Below are 24283 nucleotides of genomic sequence, written 5' to 3' on the forward strand. Positions count from 1 at the left end.
GCGCCAGGGCCGCAGTGCTGCTCCGAGGTTGTGGCGTCTGTGCGTCCCGAGGCTCCCGGCGACGCTGCGCAGGCCCTGCGGCGGAAGCCACCAAGCTAAACCAGGCGCGACGCCACTCTGGCCTCTGGGCCCGCTTGTGACCTCCGGGCGGGGGCGTGGCGTCGGGCTTCGGGGCGTGTCCACCAGGCAGGAGGGCGTGGTCAGGGCGCTGGGGGCGAGCCCTGGAGCTGGGCGTGGCCGCGGACCCCGGACAGGTGGGCGTGGCGTCGGGACAGCAGGTCCTCCCGGGGCGGGGCGGAAGCGCACTGGGCCGGGGCCGCGGGCGGCGTCCGACGGCGCGGGTCTGGAAGCTGCGGGGAGGCCGGGCGCGGGCGCGGAGGGTCGTCGGAGTTGGAGGCCATGGCGCCCCGGGCCGTGCGCGTCGCGCTCCTGGGCTGGGGCCTGGCTCTGTGCTGCCTGTGGTGCGCGGGCGCGGGGTGGAGGTGAGTGCGCGGGCCGGGAGTGCGACCGGGTGCCGGGCCGCCCTGCTCGACCTTCCGCTTTCGGTTCTGTGGCTCTGCTCGGCCGCCGGCCCTCGAGGCCTTTCTGTGGCTGCCGCCTGTGCCGCCGCTAGGGGTGCGCCGGCCGTCGCGGCTACCTCAGATGACAGCTCTGCAGCGGACGCCAAAAAAAAAAGTCACTTAGTAGAGGACCCACCTTTCTGGAATCCACATTCTAAACTTGTCCCTTCCGTTTGGGTGATGGTCGGGCTCATAGCTTTTCATACTTGCACGGTAGGCGTGGAAAGCATATGGTGTGTAAGCATATGATTTAAGAGACAACTTTGTAGTTCAGTGTCTCCAGAAAGTGTTTTCTAAGAGCTACATTTGCATACTTTCTCACTTGCCTTAAGGAAGTAGTCCGTCGCTGCCCTAGGATGGGCAGCAGAAGTGCCACCTGCTAGTTGCTCTCCAGCCCTGTGCACCTGGAGCCCAGCGCTGCTCTAGCAGCACCCGCTCGCTGAGCTGGTATCAGGAGGGAGCATTAGAGGTACTGGAAGTGCTTGGAACAATTCCTTAATCAATGTGTGTTAACTGGAAACCTTACTCTGCATTACATGGCTCTCCCTGACCCTCACTGAACTCCTGCAGCTGATGTAATTTGCCCTGGTTTGGGAGAGCACAGAGTTAATTCAGACCCCCAAGGCATTTCCCCAAGTACTAACTGAACTTGAAAAGGTGGGTCCTCTGCTAAGTGACTTTTTTTTTTTCTGCCTGACCTTGTTTCTTCATGAGTCCTGTAGGTAGGAGGGAACATAGCTCTTGCCTGAGTGATGAATGGAGATTTTGCTACAAATGTTATATATGTTCCAAATCTTGCTGGGTTTATTGTGAGCTTTCCTTCCTGGAAACTGCTTCCCCTTGCAGCCTCAGGTTTTAGCACCAGGGACCCTGAGGGCCTGACCCCTCCACACCCAGTTCAGTCCCACACTGCAGTTCATCTCTGCTACAGAGAGAGTGCATCATTAGTTCAGATGTACACCATAATTGTGAATTCTCTGTTCAGCAGTACACAATTATTTACAAAAGCTTGTGAGATTGGAGTTTTGAGATGAAACTAGATTCTCTGCTTCACCAATTCCTTTCTGGGTTCTTGTCTGGCAAATTTGAGGAATAAAATCCATGGACAGTAATGGAAGGGAAGAATAAACAGAGTAGGATTTATTTAAGTGAGAAGAGATGAGACTCAAGCAGCGTGGGAGGGGGCCAGATGACAGGAAAATCCACTTTGGTGTTCCAGCTTCAGGGCTTATCTGGTTTGGGGGGTTATGAACATAGACTAAAATCTATGTCAAACAGGCTTTGAAAAATCATCAAGGCTATTGGTTGTGTCCTTTAGCCTGAGTTTTAAGCCTTCCTTTAACTCCCATTTGGGTTCACTTCCACCTTCTATTTTCCTGCCTCTCTGGGACACAGGTTTGGCAGGAGTGTTCCCACAAATAGTCTTTTACATTTGAAAAACACCTTGATGATGCTCATTAATATTTTTACTGGTTAGCCTCTTGGCGTGGTCTCTGCCTTTGAATGAGGCCTAAATTGGAATCCATTGCCTGACCATTTCTAAGTGGATTCTTAACCATACAGTTTTGCAGATTTTATGGTGAGGAGGAATTATCCTTATCTCCCTGAGTTCCGGGATGTGGTCTGAAAAGGGTCACTAAAATCTCCTCTTCAGGGTAACATAGGTTCCTCTTATCCACATTATTCTGGAACTGTGTTTCTCATACAAATAACTTGCTAAGGAATGTGACATGTCCTGTCCACTTAACCCAGCAGGGCTGCAGGTGAATTGCTTCCGGGAAAGAAAGTGTGTGGAGGTCAGCAGAGTGGGCCTGCTCTATAGAATCAGTGCCTTAACCTCGCGGTCCCACCACTCACGTCTGTCCACCCCTCCCACGAGGACAGAGCAGCTGACTCGCTTCACTTACATCTTCTAACATCTGACTTGTTCTGAATCGACTGTCAGCTTGACTGCTGACCTTTTCCGTTTATATTTTTGCCAGCTGCACTTTCTACCTTGACCCCTTTGCATGTTGAGCCTTGTGAATATGGTCAGAGGCCTTACGATGGTGCATTCCGTACTGTAGCGAGATGCCTGTGGCAGCTTCTTATGAGGAAAGGGCTCACTCGGCTCTCAGTTCTGGAGGTTCAAGGGCGTGGTTCCAGCGTCCCCTCAGCGTCCCCTCAGCCCCTGTGAGGCCCTCATGGTGTGGAAGTGGGCACAGAGGCACTGGCCAGACAGGAAGCAGAGAGACCGAAAGGGGCCAGCTCATAGCCCTCATCCCTTCCCAGGTGACCCTCCTTTTAAAGGTCCCGCCACCTCCCAGTAGGGCTCCCCTGGAAACCAGGTTTCCAACACAAGTTTCAGGGGGACAAACCATGGCAGGTCTCCTGCTGAAGAGCTCAGAGTGTGGAAAGCTGCAATTTCGCAGCCCCTCTGCAGAGTCAGAATTGGGCGAGCTTCAGTTTTCAAACTAAGGGAATTTGGTGTGTGAACATGTTCTAGGTGACACACGATCGGGGCTTATGGAAAGCTCTGTCCTTGTCCCCGCTGCCAGCATCAAGAACACAGTTTTGAGAAAAAGGAAGACATGTTATTGCTTTGTTAACAAAGAAGCACAGGAGCCTCCTGTTCCAGAGGCTGTGATTCTGCCCCTCAGCAGGAACAGGAGACTTTTAAAGAGGTGACTCGAAGGCTGCAGTCCACGTGTTCTCTGGGAGTTGTAATTCACTTGTTGATTTGGGAGACGGTCATTTCTGAGATCTTTCTGGTGCCACCCCAAAGTCTGGATTACTTGTCCCTGTGGTGGGTGTGTGCTCAGGGCCAGGGAACTGCCTAGGATGGGGAAGAGAGGGAATCCTGTGTCCCCTGGGATTAGGACCGGGAGAGATTAGGGAGGAGCAGGGAGAGAGGAGGAGAAAGAAACCTGTCCATTCCAAAAATGAGTGGCAGAGTAGCCAGGGCTGCATTCAAGGTGTAAAGTGGACACTTCCAGAGGCAGTCCACGTACTGCCTTCCAGGTAGCCCATGAGGGAGCGCAGCAGGTGTGGGCACTGCAGAGGCCCTGCTCCAGGTGGCAGGCATGACGTGCTGTGCACAAGTATGCTCCTGGTCACTGCAGTGGCTCTGAAGTAGCACCTCTGATCACGTGTCATGAATTCTGCAGAGCAGCAAGTAGAGTAGAGATGGTAAGTAGCCTTATGCTAGTTCAAGTTGCGTTTTGTTGTTACGTGAATTATGAAAGGATACCCGGCTGTCAGGACATTTGGATTCACAAGTGCATCTGAGGGCTTCTGAACAGCCCAGGCAGCCGCAGGAGAAAGGTGCTTCAGGTCCAGTTGCTCCCCTGAGGTGGGACCCCTCCTGGCTCGCCCTGCCTGTCCTCTTATGCGGTGTGCTTTGCCATGTGTGTGCCACCATGCACAGTTTCCTGCACTGCACTTTGCCGTCCTTTGTGGCCTGGCACTCCAGGAGGTAGGGGCTTTGTTCCTGACCGTGTCCCTAGTCCCATGAGTACTCAGTGTTGAATCAGTGGATGGATGAATTAATATTTCTGTAACTTTGAAAATGTTACTGAAAACTAAATATCTTGTGTTTTCACAGTGGTAGCCACGAATGGAAGAAACTCATTCTGAGCCAACACTGGCCCCCAACGGTGTGTGAGGTGAGCTTTTCTGTTTTACTGGCCTCTTTATGCAGTGCACCCTGGGAGAATTGGTTCGCTGCATGTGACCCGCCTTGGGTGCTTCTGGCTGACCAACCTCCACCCTCCTTCCTGCCCCATGGTGGGGCCTGGAGCCGCTCAGCAGACCTGTGCCTGCCAGCAGGACACTTGCCAGAGGAGGGCTGCGTGTTAGTGTCCAAGGGCAGCTGCGGTAACCAGAGTCACAAGTGGGGTGGCTAAGAACCTCAGACGTGCATTCACTATAGTTCTGGAGGCTGGAAATTGAAGCTCAGGCAGGGGTAGGGCTGGTTCCTTCCAGAGGACTGTGAGGGAGAGTTTGCGCCAGGCCGTGTCCTAGCTTCTGGTAGGGCCGCAGTCTGCGGTGTCCTAGGCTCATGGTGCAGCTTCTCAGTGTGCCCACCTTCTTGGGGCATTCTCTACCTTCTGAGTCTACCAGCAGCTGGATTTAGGGTCCCCTTAATTGAGCATGACCTCATCTGATTACATCTGCAAAGACCTTTCTGTTAAGTAAGGTCACAGTAGAGCAACAGACAGGGATGTGTCTTTAGGGACACAATTCAGGGTTGGGCTTGTCTCCTTCTTCCGTGTTATTGGAAGCTGGTTGAAGTGTCCCCCGTGGGCGGGAGGGAGCTGAAACCGAGGCCTGCTGCTCTCGGCTCTGAATGGCCCAGAGTACCTTCTCCTGGCTTGGCCGCTCTGTCTGAGGCTCTGTCTACTTTGGGTCTTGGGTTCCTTCCGGGTGTCTGTGTCAAGCCCCTTCCTGTTGGAGTGCCACCAGCTGGGGCCCTGCTCCCACAGTCCCTGCCTGGCCAGTCCTCTGTGTGGACCGTTTAGGAGGTGCATCCTGTTGGTCACTGCACAGTTACCAGAGTTCTGTTGATTCGCCAAGTCGGCACTAACTTGAAGGACGGGGTCCCAAACCTGGTCTGGAGGGTTTTACATTCGGGGCCTCTTGGTCATGCAAGGAGGAAGTGCCTGCGCTGTCCGTGTACTTCCCCTGAGCCTGCCCTGCCAGGGCCAGCAGGGCAGCAGGCCTTGTGCTGGGCTCAGCTTCCTTGTAGGTCTAGCTGTTGACAAGTGTTATCATCACCCAGTGACGCGGACACTCTTCCTGGCAGCGACTCCGTGGTTGAGACTGCTCTGGTCTCAGCTTTCCTCTCCCCTAAGGCATCCCGTCCCCTCCAGTGCAGTTCCACCCCTCCTGTGGCCCATGGTGGGACGGAGTTGTGATGAGGGTGCAGGGCACAGGGTTGGGCTGACTGGAGTCTGGTCTGCCCGTGGGCCAAGGAATTGCTGATGACCTTGGCTCCTACTGAAGAGCCTGCCTGCAAGGCCAGCGGTAGAGGATCTGCCTGGGGACCTGGGTGTTGGCCGTGTAGAGGAATGTGGGTGACTCCCTTGGTGGGCGTGCCACATACACCAGGAGTGGCTTCTTGCCCTGAGGCTGTAGAAGTGAGATTAAAAGAAACCAGTGACCAGCAGAATGTCATGTTAGGGATCGATTCTAGCAGGGGGCATGGTGAAGAGGTTTGTGCTGCCGTCCAGGTTCTCCCGAGTGAGACGTGCTCATGGTAGTGCTGGGACTGTGTTGTAGCCGCCAGTGTCCTGAGTGCTTGCTGAGTGGCCCAGTGACCTCCATGTGGGCGGGTCCAAGACCCCATGTGGAGCTCCAAGTGTAACAGTGTCCACTTCATGCTTTACCGCAGCCCTTGCTGCTGGGCCACTGCAAGTGATTTTTAAAATGGACATGTTTCTTTCTCCTCCCCTCTCCCTGCTCCTCCCTAATCTCAGGGACACAGGATTCCCTCTCTTCCCCATCCTAGGCAGTTCCCTGGCCCTGAGCACACACCCACCTCAGGAAGAAGTAACCCAGTCTTGGGGGTGGCACCAGAAAGATCTCGGAGATGACAGTCTCCCAAATCAACAAGTGAACTACAACTCCCACACGTGGACTGTAGCCTTTGAGTCACCTCTTTAAAAGTCCCCTGTTAAGCACAGTCTTTGGTACAGGAGTCCTCTGTGCTTTTCCTGCTAGCAAAGCAATAAACCTTCTTTTTCCTTTTCCTCAAAACCATGTCCTGGTTATTGAATTGGCACTGGGGACAGGACAGAGCTTTTGGCAACACAAGAAAGACCTGTCTGGTAATATTATTGGATTGACATTGGGGACAAGGACATAGTTTTGAGGAAAAGGAAAAAGAAGATTTATTGTTTTGCTAGCAAAGGAGAAGCACGAGGCTGTGATTCTGCCCATCAGCACGAACAGGTTTTTTTAAAGAGCTGCTTCAGAGAAAATGAGATTAGGACGGAGAGATCAGGAAGGAGAAGATCAGGGGAAAGGTTAGGGAAAAGAAGGTCAGGGAGGAGAAGGTTGGGAAAAAGAAAAAAGATGTAAGTTTCAAAGTGACAAGGGATATAGTCAAAGCATCAGGCGAAGCCCTGTTACCCTTGGGCTGGACCTGAGGTCTCGTGTATTGGTCGTGTTACCCAGATGAACTTCCTTACCGTTGATGGTAGCAGCACTCCATCTTGGCTGATGCACGAGTTCTAAGGAGGTTTTGTTATGCTGAGGTTTTTTTTGGTACCTGGGACTGAACTCTGGATCACTCCACCACTGAGCCACACCCGCAGCCCTATTTTGTGTTTTATTTAGAGACAGGGTCTCACTGAATTGCTTAGTGCCTCACTTTTGCTGAGACTGGCTTTGAGCTGACCATCCTCCTGCCTCAGCCTCCAGAGTCTCTGGGATTTCAGGTGTGCGCCACTGCGCCCGGCTTATGCGGAGATTTTCTCAGCTGTGTTTTTTCATCTTTCTTCTTGAGGTTGAGGATATCCTCCTGTTTTCACCTTCGTTGTGTGTTGGCTTCATATTTTCAATACTTATCACTTTACCTGTGTATTTTTACCTGGGAGGGAGCATGAATGTAAGGGTAATGGAAAGAACAGAAATAGCTATTTCATTTGGTCCATGAAGTCCTTTGCCAAGACTGGCCTGGAGCGTGCAGCCCTGATTTAGCTCCTCCACGGTGGTCCGGCAGCGAGCTTGCTGCAGATCGGCACTGGGTGTACCTCGTGTTAGTAGCGTGCCCGTGCTCTGCTGCTGTACGCTGGTGACGGTAGGGGTGCTATCTGTGCTTCCACAATGAACCAGTCATCCCGTGTCTTCCTCCCCAGGAAGTTAGCAGCTGTCGGAACTCTCTGGATTACTGGACGATACACGGGCTATGGCAAGTATCCATCACAGTGGCCAGGGGGACAGTTGGCAGCAGCAGCTGACTTGGATTCCATCGGCGGAGTCTTCACAGCTGCACCTGATGTTGTTAGGAGTTTACACAGTGGGCCGGACCTTTATCTAAAACATCTTTAGTCTTTCTAACATAACCCTGATTCTGTGGCTTAGTTCTGTTTGGGTGGACTCTCAGCTCTCTGTTTTAAACATGTGCTAAGGGGTTTTAGGATCCCCAGATTTTAATTGTATCTCATTCATCTTTGGGCCCATTATAAACAAACATGAGAATTAATGAGTGCGTGAGCCACGGATGGAGACTGAGAGACCCACATTCTTCTTGCTGCACGGCTCTGCCTGTGGTTCTGGTTTGGGCTGCCGTCTGCTGGCTCTGCTGCGTGTGCACACGCCTGTCACCTCAGTCACCTCAGTCACGCTCCTTCGCTGGGCCTGGTAGGGGTCAGCTGCTCCAGGGGAGGTCCGGGCCGCTGACTCTGCCTCTCTTTTCTCACTGCTTGGGCACCAGGGTTAGAAGGGAACAAATGAGTGGGACCTGGGTACTTGCTGGGTTCTCCCAGCTCTCCAGAACACCAGCGTGCCAGCCTTTAGCACCTTGGCCCTCCTTGGACTTTGCTAGCTGTCCTCTTCCACCCTCGATGCCTCCATGTGGCTGCTTCCTTTCTGAACCTTTCTGAGCCTGAGAAAAACCTGCCAGGCTTTTCTCCTGCTGGTGGGTGGAGGTGCTAGTTTTTGCAGCTGGGCATCCTGGGCTGTGCAGGGCTCCCAGGGGTCTTAGGAGTCAGCACAGGACCTCATGAACCAGGCTGCACCCAAGCATGTGCGTTATGTGTCCAGAGCCAACTCGTCCTGGTAGAATACAACAGAAACGCAGGATGCGTGAGTCTGTACCGAGAAGTGACCACGGAGGCCGTCCTGGCCAGGCCCCTGCGAGCCTGCTGGTCGTGCCACCTCACTGAGGGACACGGGCTGTTCTCAGGCTGCATTTGGGGATGCCCACGCCCGGGTCAGACCCCTAAGAACCCCCCTGCTAGAAGACAGCTGGGGAGGGTCCACTCCAAAGTGCCCTACTGGGTAGTTCATTTCGCTTCCTTTTGGTGAAAAGCACGTTATTCCTGGGTGTTTTTTTAACACTTTCCTCTTCAGAAATGACTCAGACTGTGACAACTGGTGTCTTGGCATTCTTTGTTAAATGGCTTGTTGGGGTAAGGAATTCCCAGATAGAATTTCTGTCTCTGTTCTCTGCAGACTTTAATGTATGTGTTCTAGTGTCACGTAGAAGCCATTCGACCAAGGCTGACCTTTCTTGTTTTGTGTCCTTTCATCTCAAGGCCTGACAAAGGGGAAGAATGCAATCGATCGTGGCACTTTAACATAGACGAGATTAAGGTATGAACTCTATAATTATATTTCTGCTGTAAAGCGTTGAATAGCATTAACTCTTCTTCACAGGTCTGCCTTCAAAGTCATGTTTGAGACTCCAGGGTTGCGAATGTGTCCAATAGCATGGACCTGGGTGATGATCCAGTGATCCTCAGTGCTGGAAACAACCTCGTAGAGGAAACGGAAGCCGCCCATCTCCCCCTGGGCCCTGGGTCTGAGCCACTGCAGCAGCGAGCGCGGGAAGGTGCTCAGGCAGAGCAGGGCCCTGGCTGCTCGTGCCCGGACGCTCACTGCCAGCCCCAGTTAGTCTCCAGTCCCCAGGCTCCTGGGCAGGGGCTGCCTGGGCCTGGTTGGCACAGGATGTGGCGTGTCGGCTCCAGGCAGCTGTGGCTTAGGGAGCATGCACACGTACTACCCAGGCTGGTGGCACTAGGTTTGTAAGCGTCGACCGAGAACAGGAGATGATGCACATTCCAGCACAGAACTCCTGGTGAAGAGCGGGTCGGGCAGGGGCGCAGTTCACCAGCAGCGGCCCAGAGAGCTGAGGCCCTTCTGATGCCTGAGGAGAGCAGAACCTGCCCGACTCATGCACTGGTCTTTGCGTGGGGGCCTGCCTGGACGTGTGCCTGTAGTTGGGCACGTGTCGAGGTAGCTGGGTGGGTGGTGGGGCAGAGAAGGCCTGACGTGTGGGCCTGACATTCAGAGGGCCCGTGGAGACAGGCAGGGAAGGGCAGGTTGATGGAGACCAGTTCTCCATTCCGGGTCCACAAAAGGAAGGCAGGAAAGCCTGTGGACTGAGGGCCTGCCCGGGGCATCCGGTGGGCACACCCTGCTGCGGTGTGTCCCAAACTAAAGTGGCCTAGCTTGAGCAGTAAGTTACATTGTCACCCTGTGTCTTCCCAGGGGGCTGAAGACAGGTTGAGTGGGGGTAGCAGGTGGGAGTTTATTTTTGTTTTTATTTTTTATATTTTTTTGGATGGGGCACTTAACCATTGAGCCACATCCCCAGCCCTTTTTATTTTTTAATTTTGAGACAGGGTCTCACTGAGTTGCTCAGGGCCTTGCTAAGTTGCCAAGGCTGGCTTTGAACTTGGGATCCTCCCACCTCAGCCAACCCAGCCACTGGGATTATGGGCCTAGACCACCGTGCCTGACAGAGGGAGCTGTCCTGCTGGTGGGCAGCTCGAGGGAGGAGGGGGCCGGACGGTGTGCACAAGGTGCAGGGAGGCCAGTTGCTGGAGGTTTGATGGGGACTGAGGGTCATTTTGGGAAATGGGAGAAAACAGTTACCCTCAGTTTGTTTATAGGCCTTTTTCTTGGTGAAAAAAAATAACTTTTTTGGTTTAATAGATGTATAGAAATTGAAAAAAGCACCCGAACCCTGTTGGATTTGGTGTAACCAACTGCATAGTGCAGGAGGGCTGAGGCTCAGACCAGCTCAGACCAGCCCTTCTCTGCGATGAGAGTCTGATTGTTCTGAAAGGCATTATTTTTAGAGCAGTTTTCTGTTTACAGATAAATTGGATGGCAAGCGCAGACTGATGTTTCTGTAACATCCTCTGTCAGCGTGTTGCCCTTGTCATGATTGACAGACCAGCAGTGATTATTATCAGTAAAGGTCACAGTTGCCTTCAGGTTCACTCCTTGTGCTGTACAGTTTTACGGGTTTCCATGAGGCCTGAAGACACATGTCCCCCACACAGTCATCCAGAGTAGTTTCACTGCCCTAAAAACCCCATGTCCCCTCATCCCTCCCTCCCCCTTTCTCTCCTCCCCTGAGGCCCTGGCCACCGCTGACCTCATTCCTTTTCAGGCTGGGGATGAAGCCTGGTGGTAGAGCCCTTGCCTCGTGGGCACAGGCCCTGGGTCAGTCGCCAGCACTGCAGGAAAGCAAAAAACAGCTACAGTGGCTCTTTGGGGAAACTCTACCTTTTCCAGAGTGTCATGTGGTTGGAGTCACACGTTCGCAGCCTTTTCGAACAGGCTTTGTGCACTTACCAACACGCCCTCAGGTGCCTCCTGGCTTTTCCTGGTTTGATGTCTTGCTTCTTTTAAGTGCTGAATGCTCTTCCACGCTCTGGATGCGCCTGCGTGGCCTTTCGTCCATCGGAGTTTGTATTTGCACATGCAGTTGTACGGTTGCTCAGATTTTACTCCTGCACGTGTCTTAAGAAACACTTGGTGCAGAATGATTGCAGAATGACTTCACTTACCTAAGTGTTATAAATAAGCACAGCTTGAATTTTTGAAAACGATAGTCTCTCCAGCTTGCCTTCTGAGTTTTGTGTTTGTCAGGTCTTGCGTAGGCTGCTTTATTTATCTTTCTGTTATGTGTAGGATCTCATGCCGGACATGAAGATCTACTGGCCTGATGTCATTCACCCATCTTCCAACCGCACCCAGTTCTGGTAGGTGGCAGCTGTCCCACCTGGCTGGGAGCCACTTGGTGCATTCCAGGTGGAAGCTCTGTGGGCTGCGCAGGGAGCAGGGGTAGCACCTGTCTTCTGAGGTTGAGAAGTGGGAACAGCTTGATATGGAGGGGACTCTGTTAGGCCAGTTTGGGTGGCTTTCTCCAGTGGGGAAGAGGGAGGGCCAGCAGAGAAGACCTTAGAACTGTGTGCTCTTTCATTCACTACTTGTTTTAAACTTTTGTCTACTAAGTTAAAATAAATCAAGTACTTGCATGTCTAGTCCAAATTAGACAGGAGTGACTGTTTCTCAGGGGTGGAGATGTTCTCTTGAACTATGTTTGAAAAGAAGACATACCTAGAGATGATGCCCTCACTCGTGTATGCAGAGTAGAGAGGGTGGGACCCTTGCCTGGGGCCGAGTCCACGGACACCTGCCCCAGCCGCAGCCTTGCAGGCACGGAGCTTCTGTGAGCTCGCACCTGTCACCCCATGCGTGTGAGCCCCAGGCAGGAGTGCTGCAGCCAGCTCGGGATGGCTTCTGAAATCATTGCTTTTTAAAAAGATAAAATTGACTTTCCTTTTATTTGCATATTAACTGAAGGCAATTCTTTTTTTCTCCAGCATCTTTTTCTAATAGGAGAACTTATGATTCAGATTATGACTGATCTTTCCCAGAAAGATTAATCTAACTGAGAAATATTTTCATGGACAATTTTCAGGGGAAAAAAAGAAAAGCTGAGTTTAACGAAAGGCTTTTTGGAATAAATGAAAGAGATAACCCTCGGGCTGACCAGCATTCAACCTGACCTTCACTGGACAGTGTGAATTGGGACTCATGGAGCCACTCCCAGGGAAAGTTTGGTTGATGAGTAGCTCAGTCTCAGCACTTGTTCTGCATAGGCCGTGTTCTAGGAAACAGCTTCAAAATAGATCATGAGCGTCATGAGTTGAAGTAGGGGAACAGGAGGAAATCTCTACCTGTCACTTCAGTGTATTTCAAATGATGAATCTGGTAACCGTGCTGGTTAGTTTTCAGGTACTATAGCAAATACCTGAGAATCAACTTAAAAAGAGAAAAGGTTTATTTTGGCTGGTGGTTTTGGAGGCTTTAGTCCATGGTTACTTGGTCCCAGTGGCTTTGGGCCTTTGATAGCATAGTACAGTACAAAATAAATCAGCAAACACAGGTAAAGGCAGCCTTTTTACCTGTCTGGTCCCTGATGCTTAGGCACAACAGCTTGGGCAAAGTATGTGGCACTTCAGTGCTGTGGCGCAGACAGGCAGGCTGCGTCCTTCAAGCTGGGTAGTGAAGTCACACGCTCAGCTCTCTGTTCTGAACAGGGCAGCCATGACGGTGGCAGCGCCCTGCTGTCCAGAGCTCCCGGCGCTCACGGAGGGGAGGACCTGACCGTGGGCCCCGCCCCGCTGTCCAGAGCTCCCGGCGCACACGGAGGGGAGGACCTGACCGTGGGCCCCGCCCCGCTGTCCAGAGCTCCGGGTGCACACGGAGGGGAGGACCTGACCGTGGGCCCCGCCCCGCTGTCCAGAGCTCCCGGCGTTCACGGAGGGGAGGCGCGCTCCTGTCGGCCTCCCGAGGCCCCACTGTCCCTGCTGGGGTCGTCACCTGTCAGGTGGTCCCCAGCACTCCACAGGGGAGCGTCCCGGGAGGGAGGCTCCTGCAGGAACGTGGCAAGCCCACCCAGTCCGATGCGTGCAGGAGGGCGTCCTGGTATTTCTCTCTTGGCGTTTGAGATGGTTGCTAAGATTAGCACCATGACGAGTATCTGTAACAGCCCTCTACACAGTAAGGGCTCTTGTTTGGTTTTCTGATTCCTGTAAGAAAACGAATGAGATTTAGGTCACACGCAACTTGGCCACGCAGCCAGCCTCCCGTGGGCTGTGTCGGGCCTGAGTGGCGCCTGAGGGGTGAGTGCCTCTCATCGCTGACAGGCAGGTGACAGTGGAGGGTGACCCCCAGCACAGTTACCCCTGGCCCTGCTCTGCCCTCCGTGGGCCAGCTAGGGCATCTCCAGGGAGAGAGCAGCACCCAAGTCACCTGGGATTGGTAACTGACCCCTTCAATGGTAATTTAGAAAGGTCCAGTTGTAAATGATGTGATTGACGTTTTGAGCAGCTACATTAACGTCAGTATTTTAACATATTCTTACCTCCAACATCTGTTGAGTCAAGCTTGCTTGAAGGTAATAGTGGTTGACTTTTCCAGCATTAATAGTCAACGTACTGTGTGCTGGCCACTGTTTCTGCTTGTGTGAATGTGCTCTGCGTTCTTCTTTGCTCCCCACAGCATCCCTGTGAACGGGTCCTAGATTATTCTGTCACTCTGCCTACATTGCAGTAAGCTCTTCAGTCTCCCTTGTCTGTTCTGTGGAATATAGAGAGTTATGAGATAATTTGCCTGGAAATTTCTAGGCGAAGAGGCCTATCATTTGCCTGTACTCACCCTTTCTGTGTTCGGCTTCCATACGTTTCTCAGGTCTGAGACTCGTCACATCTATTGCAGTTCTTTAAAACTTGTGCTGTAGATGAATCTTACCATGAATGAATGCACAGATTGTGCCTGAAGGACTGCATGTTAAGTGCTTTCTCAGTGGCTGCACAAGCGTTGTGTATTAAGGCCTAATGAGTTGATCCCTGATAAGCCGGGAACCCGACACCCTTTGTCTTCCCATGCTAACACGCTTGTATCTGAACTGCCACGTTGCCAGCTGTCCTGACGGTGGGTGGGCATTTTGATTAGCGGTTGATTGGATGGCAGTGTGGTGTGAAGGGCCCCGACCTTGGAGTCGAGATGGGTTCAAGTGCAGGCTGTGGGACAACCTGGTCCTGTGACCTTCAGCAAGGGACCTGGCCCCTCAGTATGCAGTTCCCTATCGCTAAGCGGGCAGTAGTCCTCTGCCCTTAGCACTGTGAGAAGCAAGCCAAGCGGGCGAGACGGTAGTAGACCAAGTGGAACCTGAGGAGCTGGCAGCAGCCACGTGTCTCTGGAGCACATGGCTGTCAGGCTCCTCGGTGGTGATCGTCCTATCCTGTGGCAGGGACGCGTGGACTGCAGTGATCAGTGGTGGCCGAGAGGGGCCTGGGTGAGGCGTCCCTCGGTGCTTGGTACCCGGCCTGGGAGCGGGTATGCCACTGTCTAGAACTGCCCATCTGTGGCAGCCGCGCCACGGACGGCTGGGAGGGCGTCTCCACGGTCGCATTGCTTTCCTTGGCTTTGGGCGCTCTATGGAGCAAGCGGGGGCGAGCTGCAGAGTGGTGGGACGTGGAGGCACAACAGGCGCCCTTGGGGGCCATCCCGTTCCCGGAGCCTTGTCCCAAGTGCCAGGGAAGTGGCGCCAGCATTGTGGACGCCGTTTGCCTTCCTGTTGGTGAGGGTGACGGCGAGCCCCACGTGCTGGGCGCTGGGATCATGTCTGAACCCCGCTCTGAACCCCAGGAAGCACGAGTGGGAGAAGCACGGCACCTGCGCAGCCCAGCTGGACGCCCTCAACTCCGAGAGGAAGTACTTCGGGAAGAGCCTGGCCCTGTACAAGCAGGTGGACCTCAACAGGTGGGTGCGTCCCCCGCAGGCCCTGAGCCCGGGGCCCGAGGGCCAAGGTCAGTGTGGAGATGGCTCCGGTTTGGGTGGCGTCCCTGGGCTCTGACCTCTGTGTCGTGGCCTGCCAGCCGCGCTGGGGGGTGGCGAGTGCAGAGCCCTAGCCCTGCCAGCGGTTCTTCCCGAGCAGCCTTTTCCCCGGCACCCCAGTGAGGCTGCAGCCTGCGGGACTGGAGCAGGCAGGAGCAGTGGCCAGTGTCCTCGAGCCCTGGAATGCCCAAGCCTTCAGAACGTGCCCCTGCCTGCCCGGCCTCCTTTCTGGAGACAGGGAGTGTGCTGCCACCAGGCAGGAGCCAGGGAGCTTGTAGGAGGCCTGTCCTGCGGGGGCCGGTCAGCCTGCTCCTTGCCAGCCTGGTCACTGAGAGCTCTGGGCCAGCCTGCCCTTCCCGGCTAGATATTATTTACTGTCCCTTATTGCAAGTGACCACAATAAGCCAGGGAACAAGTTTTAAAAAGGGTCAGGACAATGAGGGGGGTTGGCGTGGGGGCCTGGCCTGCAGTGGGCCGAACGTGCTGCCCCTGAGAGAACACCCCAAGTGGTGAAGGGGGCAGGGGCCTGAGCAGGGTCAGTGCCCTTCTCACAGACCCCAGGGAGCTGGCCAGACCCCGTGTGAGGACACGGGGAGCGGCACCGGCCGTGGGGCCGGGCTGGCGTCAGGTGCCAGATCTCGCTGCACCGCGTCTCTGGCTTCGCGACCTCCAGACCGGGCGATGCACGCGTGCTGACTACAGAGAAGGGGACGCGGGGAGGTGACAGGTCTGCACTGCTGCTTGCCTCCGCCAGGGCGGTCTTCCTCAGCTGAGCAGCGTCCCGGGAGCCTTCCCTGCTCCGCCCTGTTCAAGGTGCACAGGTCGGATCTGCTTAGAAGACGAGGAAGCCTCCCCTGGCCCTGTGGACAGCACGCTGCTTCCTCAGCCTGAGGGCATCCACGAGCCACGGTCACCATCTCAAACAGACCATTTCCTGTGTCAGGGGATGACAGATAGCTGGAATTTGAATCGGTGGGCCAGGCCCAGGATGGGCGGGGAGGCCAGGCACACGGAAGAGGACCCTGTGGAGGAGTTTGAAGACGCCGGCTGCAGAGCACGAGGTTCTAAGCGAGCACTTGGCCGGGAAGTGTGGTCATCTGCCTCCTGGGATCGCCGTCTGTGTCACCAGGTGGATGGCTGGGTCGCCTCCACTCTTAAAATCCGCAGCATCGGGTGCATTCCTTAGGAGACACCTCACCCGCAGCGCACTGCAGTCCTGTGTGTTTTGAGTTGTGCACATTGTCTGTTTGACCTCTAGGCTTTGCTTAGAGGAAGCAGTGTTCTCTGCGGTGAGAACAGGACCCGTGGGAACATTTCCTCACCCACAATGTCGATAATGAGCACCTCAGAGCCACGTGAGAGGTGTCTGGGACGCGCTGCTGGAGCTCGGGAGAGCTGTGACTGGAGAGACGCTGTCTTAGCCAAAGACTGACAGAGTGGTCCCATTCCGGGGCCTTCTGGGGAAAAGCAAGAGCATCTGCACAGGACCCCAGCCCCGAGTCTGCAGCAGCCGCCCTGGTGTGAGCAGAGGCTAGCTCTGCACCCAGGGCTTATTCACCAAACAGAAGAAGGAGAATGAGTAGGTATTGGTCAAGGTTGCAAGGCATCTGAGCAGTTAAGTAGTGTCTTCCTGCAGCTGTGGAAGTGCAGTAGCTTTGTGCACATCCACGTTGGCAGAGGTGAAGCCCTGGAATCTCGGGTCACTGCCAGGTCAGAGAGCAGGCCGTGCCTGGGCAAGCCTGCCGAGGAAGAGCTGTGCAGGGAGCACAGTGCTCGCGGACGGGCAGAGAGCAGCCGTGGGAGGGTCGCTTGCTTCCTAGTTTCTCCAAGGAAAATCTAAGATTCTTAGAATTCATAAAATTATGCAGTCAAAATCTAAAACGAGAACTTTTTTTTTTATCACACCATTGCAAATTATCTTTTCATTATAGGATGTAAGCAAGTTATCATGAACTGTAGGCAGGTGTTTTTGTTTTGTTTTATTTTGGTACCACGGATTGAACTCAGTCACTTCATCGCTGACCACATCCCCAGTCCTTTTTATATTTTGCTTTGAGACAGGGTCTTCCTAAGTTGCTGAGGCTGGCCTTGAACTCCCGATCCTCCTGCCTCAGCCTCTGAGCTGCTGGGATTACTGGCGAGGCCACGTGCCCAGCTCTGTAGGCAGTTTTTGATTCACTGTCACATGAGGACAGCAGATGCGAAGCTGCAGAACACCTATGGGGGTGACATGAGTACCTGCAGGCGGAGACCTGGCTGGACGCCCACTGCTGACCGTGCACAGGAGACGCAGCACAGCACATCGCCCATCCTTCTCTTGGTGCCTTATTTCTGTGATCACCTGTGTCTGGAGGGCACTCCCAGTAGGATAGAACCTGAGCCCCAAAAGTCTCGACCGCTCCCATGATACCTTTAAAATGCAAGAGCAAAGGTGAAGCTAATTGCAACAGCATCTTATTTAACTCAGTTTGCCTGAGAGATCATCATTGCAACTCCCAATCAGTATCTTTAACACTCTGCTTTTTATTTGTTGATTGGATGCTGACGGCCAGTGCAGACCAGGAGTGTTTCTGTGGGCTGGGGCTTTTCTAGGACCTCAAGGACCCTTGCCTGCCACCGTTTCCTGCTTGCTCTAGGCACAGTGCAGCTGGCTGAGGACAAGTCAGTCCCTAGGGGCTGCCTTGGGCATGCCAGCCCGACTGTGCTGTGCCTGCACGGCTCCGTCCACTGGGTGGCTCTCTAATGGGCTCTGCAGTGGTGCCTTGGGCTTGATTCAAGGCCAACAGGCATGTGACGTATTTGAAGACTTGGCCAGATGCAGTTTTCAGGGATAAGCCTGGATTCCAAAAGTCTGTCACTGACCGTCTTTAGAACAGGTGCCCTCCTGGGAGGCTGTGTTTTGGGCCACATGGGAGGAGTGGGGGACCCAGGTCCAGGAGCAGGTGGCACTGCAGAGCCCCTGCAGTGGTGTTCTGCAGGGCTGGCTTCCTGAAGGCCAGGTGGAAAGCACCTGTCCTGAGGGTGAGAGGGGTTGGGGCAGCAGCACCGTGTGCCCTCCTGCCTGAAGTCACAGGCAAAACATGCCCTCCTGTGTGAGTGCCTTAATTCTCTCTGTGAACTGAGCTTGCTTTCTCCATCTGACTTTGTCTCCTTCATTTCAGCATGCTCCTGAAGTTTGGGATCAAACCTTCCATCAATTACTACCACGTGAGTGTGACCTTTGCGTCTGACCTGAGCACACCTGCCCAGGACACCTGTCGCCCGTCCCGTGAGCCAGTCGGGCTGTAGAGTGACCCAGCACAACCCCTTCTCCCTTTCATTCTCACTAGCTTCCCGTGATTCTCTTTGCCTTGGCACTCTGCGTGTGAGTGACGGCTGCCTAGACCCGTGGTTCAGAAGCATCAAGGCCCGTGCTCAGGGTTGGTGTGCTGCACAGTGTGCAGGGCGGGTGGAGTCTGAGTTTGAAAAAGGGACATCCATTTTACAGTATGTTTGAAGAAAAAGGCTTCTTTCATGCTGGAACTGTGTGATGTGGAAACTGAAGCGTGGCCAGATCCGATGGGTGGGGAGGGAACAGAAACCGGAGCTGGGCGTTCTGGGTGCTGGCCGTCCCCTTGGACAGTTTTATCGGCCTGCCGCCGCACGCTCTGCTAGGGGCTGCTGTGGTCCATGGTGCAGCACGCGGGTCAGAGTGGCTCAGCTCTGCGCCGCCGCAGCAGAGACAGACGCGGCACCGCAGAGACGGAAGTGCCACCTGGGTGTTTAACAGCTTCCGACTCTTGCTTCAGGGCAGATTCTTGAGGACTCGGTGTGTTTATGGGGTGGATTTTACATCGGGGTGAGTGGCCCGACAGCGTGGAGCCAGGCCTGCACCCTGAGCAGTCGTTTTGGCCTCTGACGAGTCGGCAACTTTGCCTCTGCTCTCGTGGTGTCTGCCAGACTGGAGACGTTGTCCCAGTTCTCTGTCCCCCTCCATGGGGGGCTTGAGGGAGGTGCAGCTGCTGCCCCTCAGAGTCCTCCCTGCCCAGGCAGCAGCCTGGCCTTTTCGGTCCTGCTCTGGACTCAGGTTCATGTAGACAAGAGCGGTGGGTTGTAGGTCTTTGCCCAGGACTTGGGGTTCACAGACCCACCCGAGTGGTGGGAGCAGCACTGGCCCCCGTTTGCTGAGCCCGTGAGCTCTGGGTGCTCTGTAAGGCGTGGGAAGCGCAGCAGTGGCCCGGGTCCCAACTGTGAGGGCGAGTCTGGTTGGCAGGCCCTGGGCACACATCTGTGTGGTAGGAAACCGGTACCACGGAGCCCCGGGAGAACTGACCGGGCGCTCCCTAGGAAAGGTGTTGACTCAGCCCACCGCCCCGTGAGCTGGGAAGGAGTGTCCCCAGGGGGAGGGCCCAGGGCAGCGCTGTGCACGAGAGCAGATGGCCCCTGGGGACCTGGGAACAAGCGCACCAGGAGGGCTGCAGAGCTGGGAGCCACATCCTGCCGCTTCTCAGCTGCATGGAGCTGGGGAGATCCAGAGAGGCCGCCCTCCTGGGAGGCTGTACCGTGGGGGAGGCGTGGGGCCCAGGCCTCTGGGACTCCGCACGGGGTGGGGTGACTGGATCCAGCCTGGACAGTTTGAACTTTATTTCTCTGCAAGGTTCAGAAGGAGAGCAGAGGGAGAAGGAGGCCATGATCGGGGAAGGAAGGCACCCACACAGGCAGGGGAGGGCGGCAGGGGAGGACGGCAGGGCGGGGCTTGGTGCAGGGTTGGGGCGTGCGATGAGGCTCCAAGCGCAGAGAGCAGAGGGTGGGATGGCCCGGGAGTCTTGGCTCCCCAGGGAGACTGCAGGAGAGGGGTGGGGTGAGGGGCCCCATGTGGGGCGGAGACAGAGGGGGTCAGGCACATGTAGCTGAGTGTGGGGAGGCAGGCACTCGAGCCAGTGCTTTCTTCTGAGCAGGAAGTGGTTACTATGGAGGGGAAGAGGTTTGCAGAGTGCACGGGGCTGGAGAGCTTGGGGCCTCAGAAGATGGACAGGAGCTGGCTTCAAGGGGCTGTGGTCTGGGCATTTCAGGAGGGTGTTCGCGGAGGAGAGGCTGGGCTGGGCACAGAGGGCGGCAGGAGGGGAGTCAGCTCAGTGTAGAGAGGAGTAGTGGACGGAGCCCAGGTCCACCACATCCTCTCTGGGAGCGGTGGGAGCTCTCGGAGGACGAGGCCAGAACCCGCTGTTCTGGACGCGCATTGTGCTCCGCATGCTCTGGGACCTTTCCTGTTGGGGCTTCATTTCTAATACACCTTTGTTTAATGTCAGATTGCAGATTTTAAAGACGCCCTCACCAGAGTCTATGGAGTGGTACCTAAGATCCAGTGCCTGCCACCAAAACAGGTCAGGAGTGCTGTGCTTTCTCTTCCTGGCTCTCCTTGCCGAGATGACAAGGGTGCTTTCCCGATGGAGTCTCCAGGGCTGGAGTTGCACTGTGCACGTGTGTGTGTGTGCATGTGTGTATACATGCGTGTGCACCATGGGCATGTGCTGTGGGCACTAGGCCTGTGCACATGTGCACACATGTCTGTAGGGTGTGTGTGCGCACAGGAGTGTGATTGGAGACAACCCGTGTTTCTTCGTGCTGTCTAGGGTGGGGCTGGTCCTCTTTCCACATAGCCCTGACGAGACAGAGGTACCTGTGGTGCAGGAGGGTGGAGTGTGGATGTTTTAGTCAGCTGTTCGCTGCTGTGCTGAGTGATCTGACCAGCACTACTGTAGAGGAGGAAAGGTTCATCTGAGGCTCACGGTTGCAGAGGGCTCAGTCCACAGAAGGCCAGCTCCATCCTCGGGGCTCCAGGTGAAGCAGGACATCATGGCAGAAGAGCGTGACAGAGGGAAGCAGCTCACATGAGATCAGGAAGCAGAGAGAGAGGGACTCCACGCTCCAGATACAATATATATACCAAGCCACACCTGAAGTCCAGTCTCCTCCGGCCACACCCACCACTTCAGTTAATCCCATAGGGCATCAATTCACTGATTGGGTTAAGACTCTGACAATCATTTCTCTGAACCTTCCTGCCCTGTCTCACGTGAGCTTTTGGGGGACACCTCACATCCAAACCATAACAGCAGAGAAGGAGGGAGGAATCTTACTAAGTTAAACAGTCCTAGATTTTTGTGTTGCTAATCTTAATCATTTTAATTGCAGCTTCTGTCAGGTTTATAGACAAAGTCGTAGTTTCCTTCTCAGCTGAAGGATCCTCTCAGCACTAGGTGGTATGTCCCAGCACCGTGCTGTGCGTGTGTGTGCTCTTGGTCTCCATGCCCCCAGGTCCCTTCCATCCGAGAGCACCTTCCTTCCCAGACACTGCCAGCTGGTGGAGGCCTGAGCCTCTGCCGAGCCAGGCTGCCCGCAGCAGAGGCACCTGGGCTCCTGTCCCCTGTGCTCACCAGCCTACCTCTGCTCATAGGGCTTTGCTCCCAGTCTGGCACCTGCTTTGGTCACCAGTCACTTCTAAAGCTTCAGGATCCTAAACCGCGATGACGGTCCAAGATCCGAACGCTAAGGCGCCTGCCGCTTTTCGTTTCTAGGGTGCGCAGGTGCAGACCATTGGCCAGATCGAGCTCTGCTTCACCAAGAAGGACTTGCACCTGCGAAACTGCAGCGAGCCGGGCGAGCAGGAGGCGCGGCTGGCCAAGGGGGCCGCAGCACGGGGCATGGCAGTCTGCGAGTACGGCCCCGTCTTCTACCCGCCTCCAGCAGAGACCCAGCCTTGATCCCGTTTGGAAATATTCTGTTTTACAAAGAAGAGATTCACAAATTACAGCTCTCTGAACATGATTCCAAAGCCTTTTAAAGTGTGCTCTGCTTTTCCTTCAGTGTCTGTGGAGTGATTTTGTCCCTGCCGGGTCACCGGGGCTCTGGGCTCCTTTTCTGTGAACTTAGAATCTGCAGATGAGGTTGTACTGGGTCTCGTTTCCCATCAGAAGGACCAGCAGGTTCAAGCCACTGATAAGTGTTTAGAAATGTAAGCATAGCCCAGCACAGTGCCCCATTCTTAGGCCATGAGTTCTGGAACCCTGAGATGCCCCTTCCTCAGAGGGGGTGTTGCTGCCCCACATCAGAATCTTGGCCTGTGACCTGACTGTGGCGTGGATCTCCAGGTGTGTGCTATTAAAACTGCCTTCTACCTGATGTTCTGCTGGTCTGTTTTTTTTGATATTTTTTTCTGTTTATCTTTTTTTATTTTACAATTTTTGTTTGTTCTTATTAGTCATACATGACAGCAGAATGTGTTTTGACGTGTTGTGCACATTGTACTTCTCGTTGCTCTGATTGTGGACGATGTAGACTCACATTGGTCATGTTTTCGTGAACCTAGGAAAGTGATGTCCCATTCATTCTACTGTCTTCCTATTCCCATTCCCCCCAGCCCTTCATTCCCCTTTGTCTGATCCAAAGTACTTCTATTCTTCCCTTCCCCCTACCCCTTATTGTGAGTTAACATCTGCATATCAAGAGAACATCCGGCCTTTGGTTTTGGGAACTGACTTATTTCACTGAGCATGATAGTCCCCAGTTCCATCCACTCACCAGCAAATGCCATCTTTTCATTTCTCTTTCTGGCCGAGTAGTATTCCATGTGTGTCTACACCGTAGACGCTTTGCCTGAGTAACAGAGGACCCTGGAGCTAGACCTGGGGGTGAGTGGAGTGGAGGTGTGGAAGCAGAGGGAAGGGGCCACCAACAGAGATGGGCAGAAGACCGTGGGCCCTGGAGGCCACCCTGCCTAACCCTGGCTGCCTGCATGCCCGAGCGTCTCTGCGCCTTGGAAGCCGGTGTGGCCCCTGCTTAGGGTGCTCTTCCCACTGAGAAGGCAGAGCCTCCGGCCAGGCTGGTGACCCCAGCTCCTCAGGGGCGTTAGCATTGCCAGCTGTGGTGTCCTCAGAGCTGGACGCAGTTTCTGCGAAAGCTCGTCCCGTCCTGTCAGTGAACGCCACCCGTCCACCCCGCCCAGGAAACCTGAGTGAGCTGGGGCTTCTTGTCGACCCACCTCAGTCGTAAGCAGCACTTCCCGGCCCCTCCGTTGCTGCTGCCTATGGCTGGCTCGCTCAGCGCCCCTGTCCCGACTAGGGCCACACAGGCCCGGCCAGCCTCTGCCACGGCTCTGCTTTCCTCTCGGAGCTCGCGTGGGAGTGGGGGGGACAGGCAATAGTGGGGGAAAATAAAAGTGAATAGAAACAGAGGGCCAGCGTGTCGGTGGGAGCGTCGGAGCGGGGAAGGCCGGAGCGTGGCCAGGGAAGGCTCCCTGAGAGGACAGCTGCGCCAGGTGCCGGGAGGGAGGCCGCAGACCCAGGGCTCCACCTGCCAGGACCAGGCCTCGTCCAGCTGGGCTCCCTGAGACCATGGCGGTGTGGGAGGCAAGGAGCGCCTGTCCCCTGCTCCCGAGCAGGTAAGTGGGTGGAGAACCAGAGAAGACGACGCATGGCGCCCTCAGGAAAGGCGGTCTGTCGGCTTCTCCCCAGGCCCAGAGGCAGAGAGCTCACACGCTGCGCCTCCAGTGTTTCTGTGAATTCTGGGCCAGGGATAAAAAGAATGCCACCCAGATCCCAAGGCAGTTGACACTGGACTGTAACTATTTTTCCAGAACTCGACGGTGCTGGCCATATTCGTCACTGCAGAGCGCAGGGCACAGGTGGAGTCGAGAAGCTGCTTTTCCTCACGAGATCCACCCGCAAGTCGGCAGGATAGGCCCCAGATTAGTAATGGACTTTGTAAGAAGACGAGTTGATTGCATCCGCTTAGGAATGAGCTACATTTCCCACAGAAGGGGCAGTAGTTAGGAGTTTTCTTAGGCTCAGCAAAATCTTTTACAGGCAATGAGAAATACTGCAATTTTATGCAATCTTTGTGATGGAAATTCTGGGTTTTTTTGAGTGACTGTAATAAGTCTTCCATTTACTTTAGACAAAAAGCCCAGAATTAGCATTTCAGGCTCAGCTGATGTTAGAAAGCTGGAGATGGATGAAGCCGAGAGCGTCAGATGCTGTGTTGACCTGATGCTGACGCGCCCTTGGTCTAGCCCCATGGGGACGAGCCCATTCGCTATCCTGCTTCAGGGAGGAAGTTGTGCGTAATGGCTATTCACTCTTTTGATGTTTAAAACGTGGCTCCAGCCTGTTTTCTACCGGCTGATGTGGCTCCTGGCCCCTTCAGCTGGTGGGTGGGGCCTTGCTGCTCTGCTCTTGGGATCCGGGCGTGCTGTGGTCCCACGAGATGCCCGTCCCTCACTGCCCCAGTGCTCCACGCAGACACAGGCCTCGCAGGTCCCTCATGAGTGTTTGACCTGAGTGGTGGAAGGACAGCGGCAACAGACCGATGGGGAGACACACGTCAAGAGTCCTATAGCG

At 54.8% G+C, this 24283-nt stretch overlaps 1 protein-coding gene across 1 annotated transcript; it reads left to right on the top strand.

The window, feature by feature from the left end:
- Positions 1 to 274: 274 nt before the first annotated feature.
- Rnaset2 (ribonuclease T2) lies at positions 275 to 21751 on the top strand. Its single transcript, XM_047559746.1, has 9 exons — positions 275 to 482; positions 4144 to 4204; positions 7400 to 7452; positions 8801 to 8858; positions 11190 to 11260; positions 14718 to 14831; positions 18068 to 18113; positions 20195 to 20269; positions 21464 to 21751. Exons 1-9 carry the CDS (start codon positions 400 to 402, stop codon positions 21647 to 21649), a joined length of 747 nt encoding a protein of 248 aa, XP_047415702.1. The 5' UTR covers positions 275 to 399; the 3' UTR covers positions 21650 to 21751.
- The last annotated feature ends 2532 nt before the right edge of the window (positions 21752 to 24283 follow it).

Source organism: Sciurus carolinensis, chromosome 7, assembly GCF_902686445.1.
Source record: "Sciurus carolinensis chromosome 7, mSciCar1.2, whole genome shotgun sequence".
In the NCBI taxonomy this organism is placed as follows: Eukaryota; Metazoa; Chordata; class Mammalia; order Rodentia; family Sciuridae; genus Sciurus; species Sciurus carolinensis.

Excerpts from the sequence above, each read along its gene's own strand:
- Rnaset2 (XM_047559746.1), top strand. The coding sequence starts at position 400 with ATGGCGCCCCGGGCCGTGCGCGTCGCGCTCCTGGGCTGGGGCCTGGCT. Across the intron at positions 7,453-8,800 it reads TGGACGATACACGGGCTATG|GCCTGACAAAGGGGAAGAAT; the intron begins GCAAGTATCCAT and ends TTTCATCTCAAG. Across the intron at positions 11,261-14,717 it reads TCCAACCGCACCCAGTTCTG|GAAGCACGAGTGGGAGAAGC; the intron begins GTAGGTGGCAGC and ends TCTGAACCCCAG.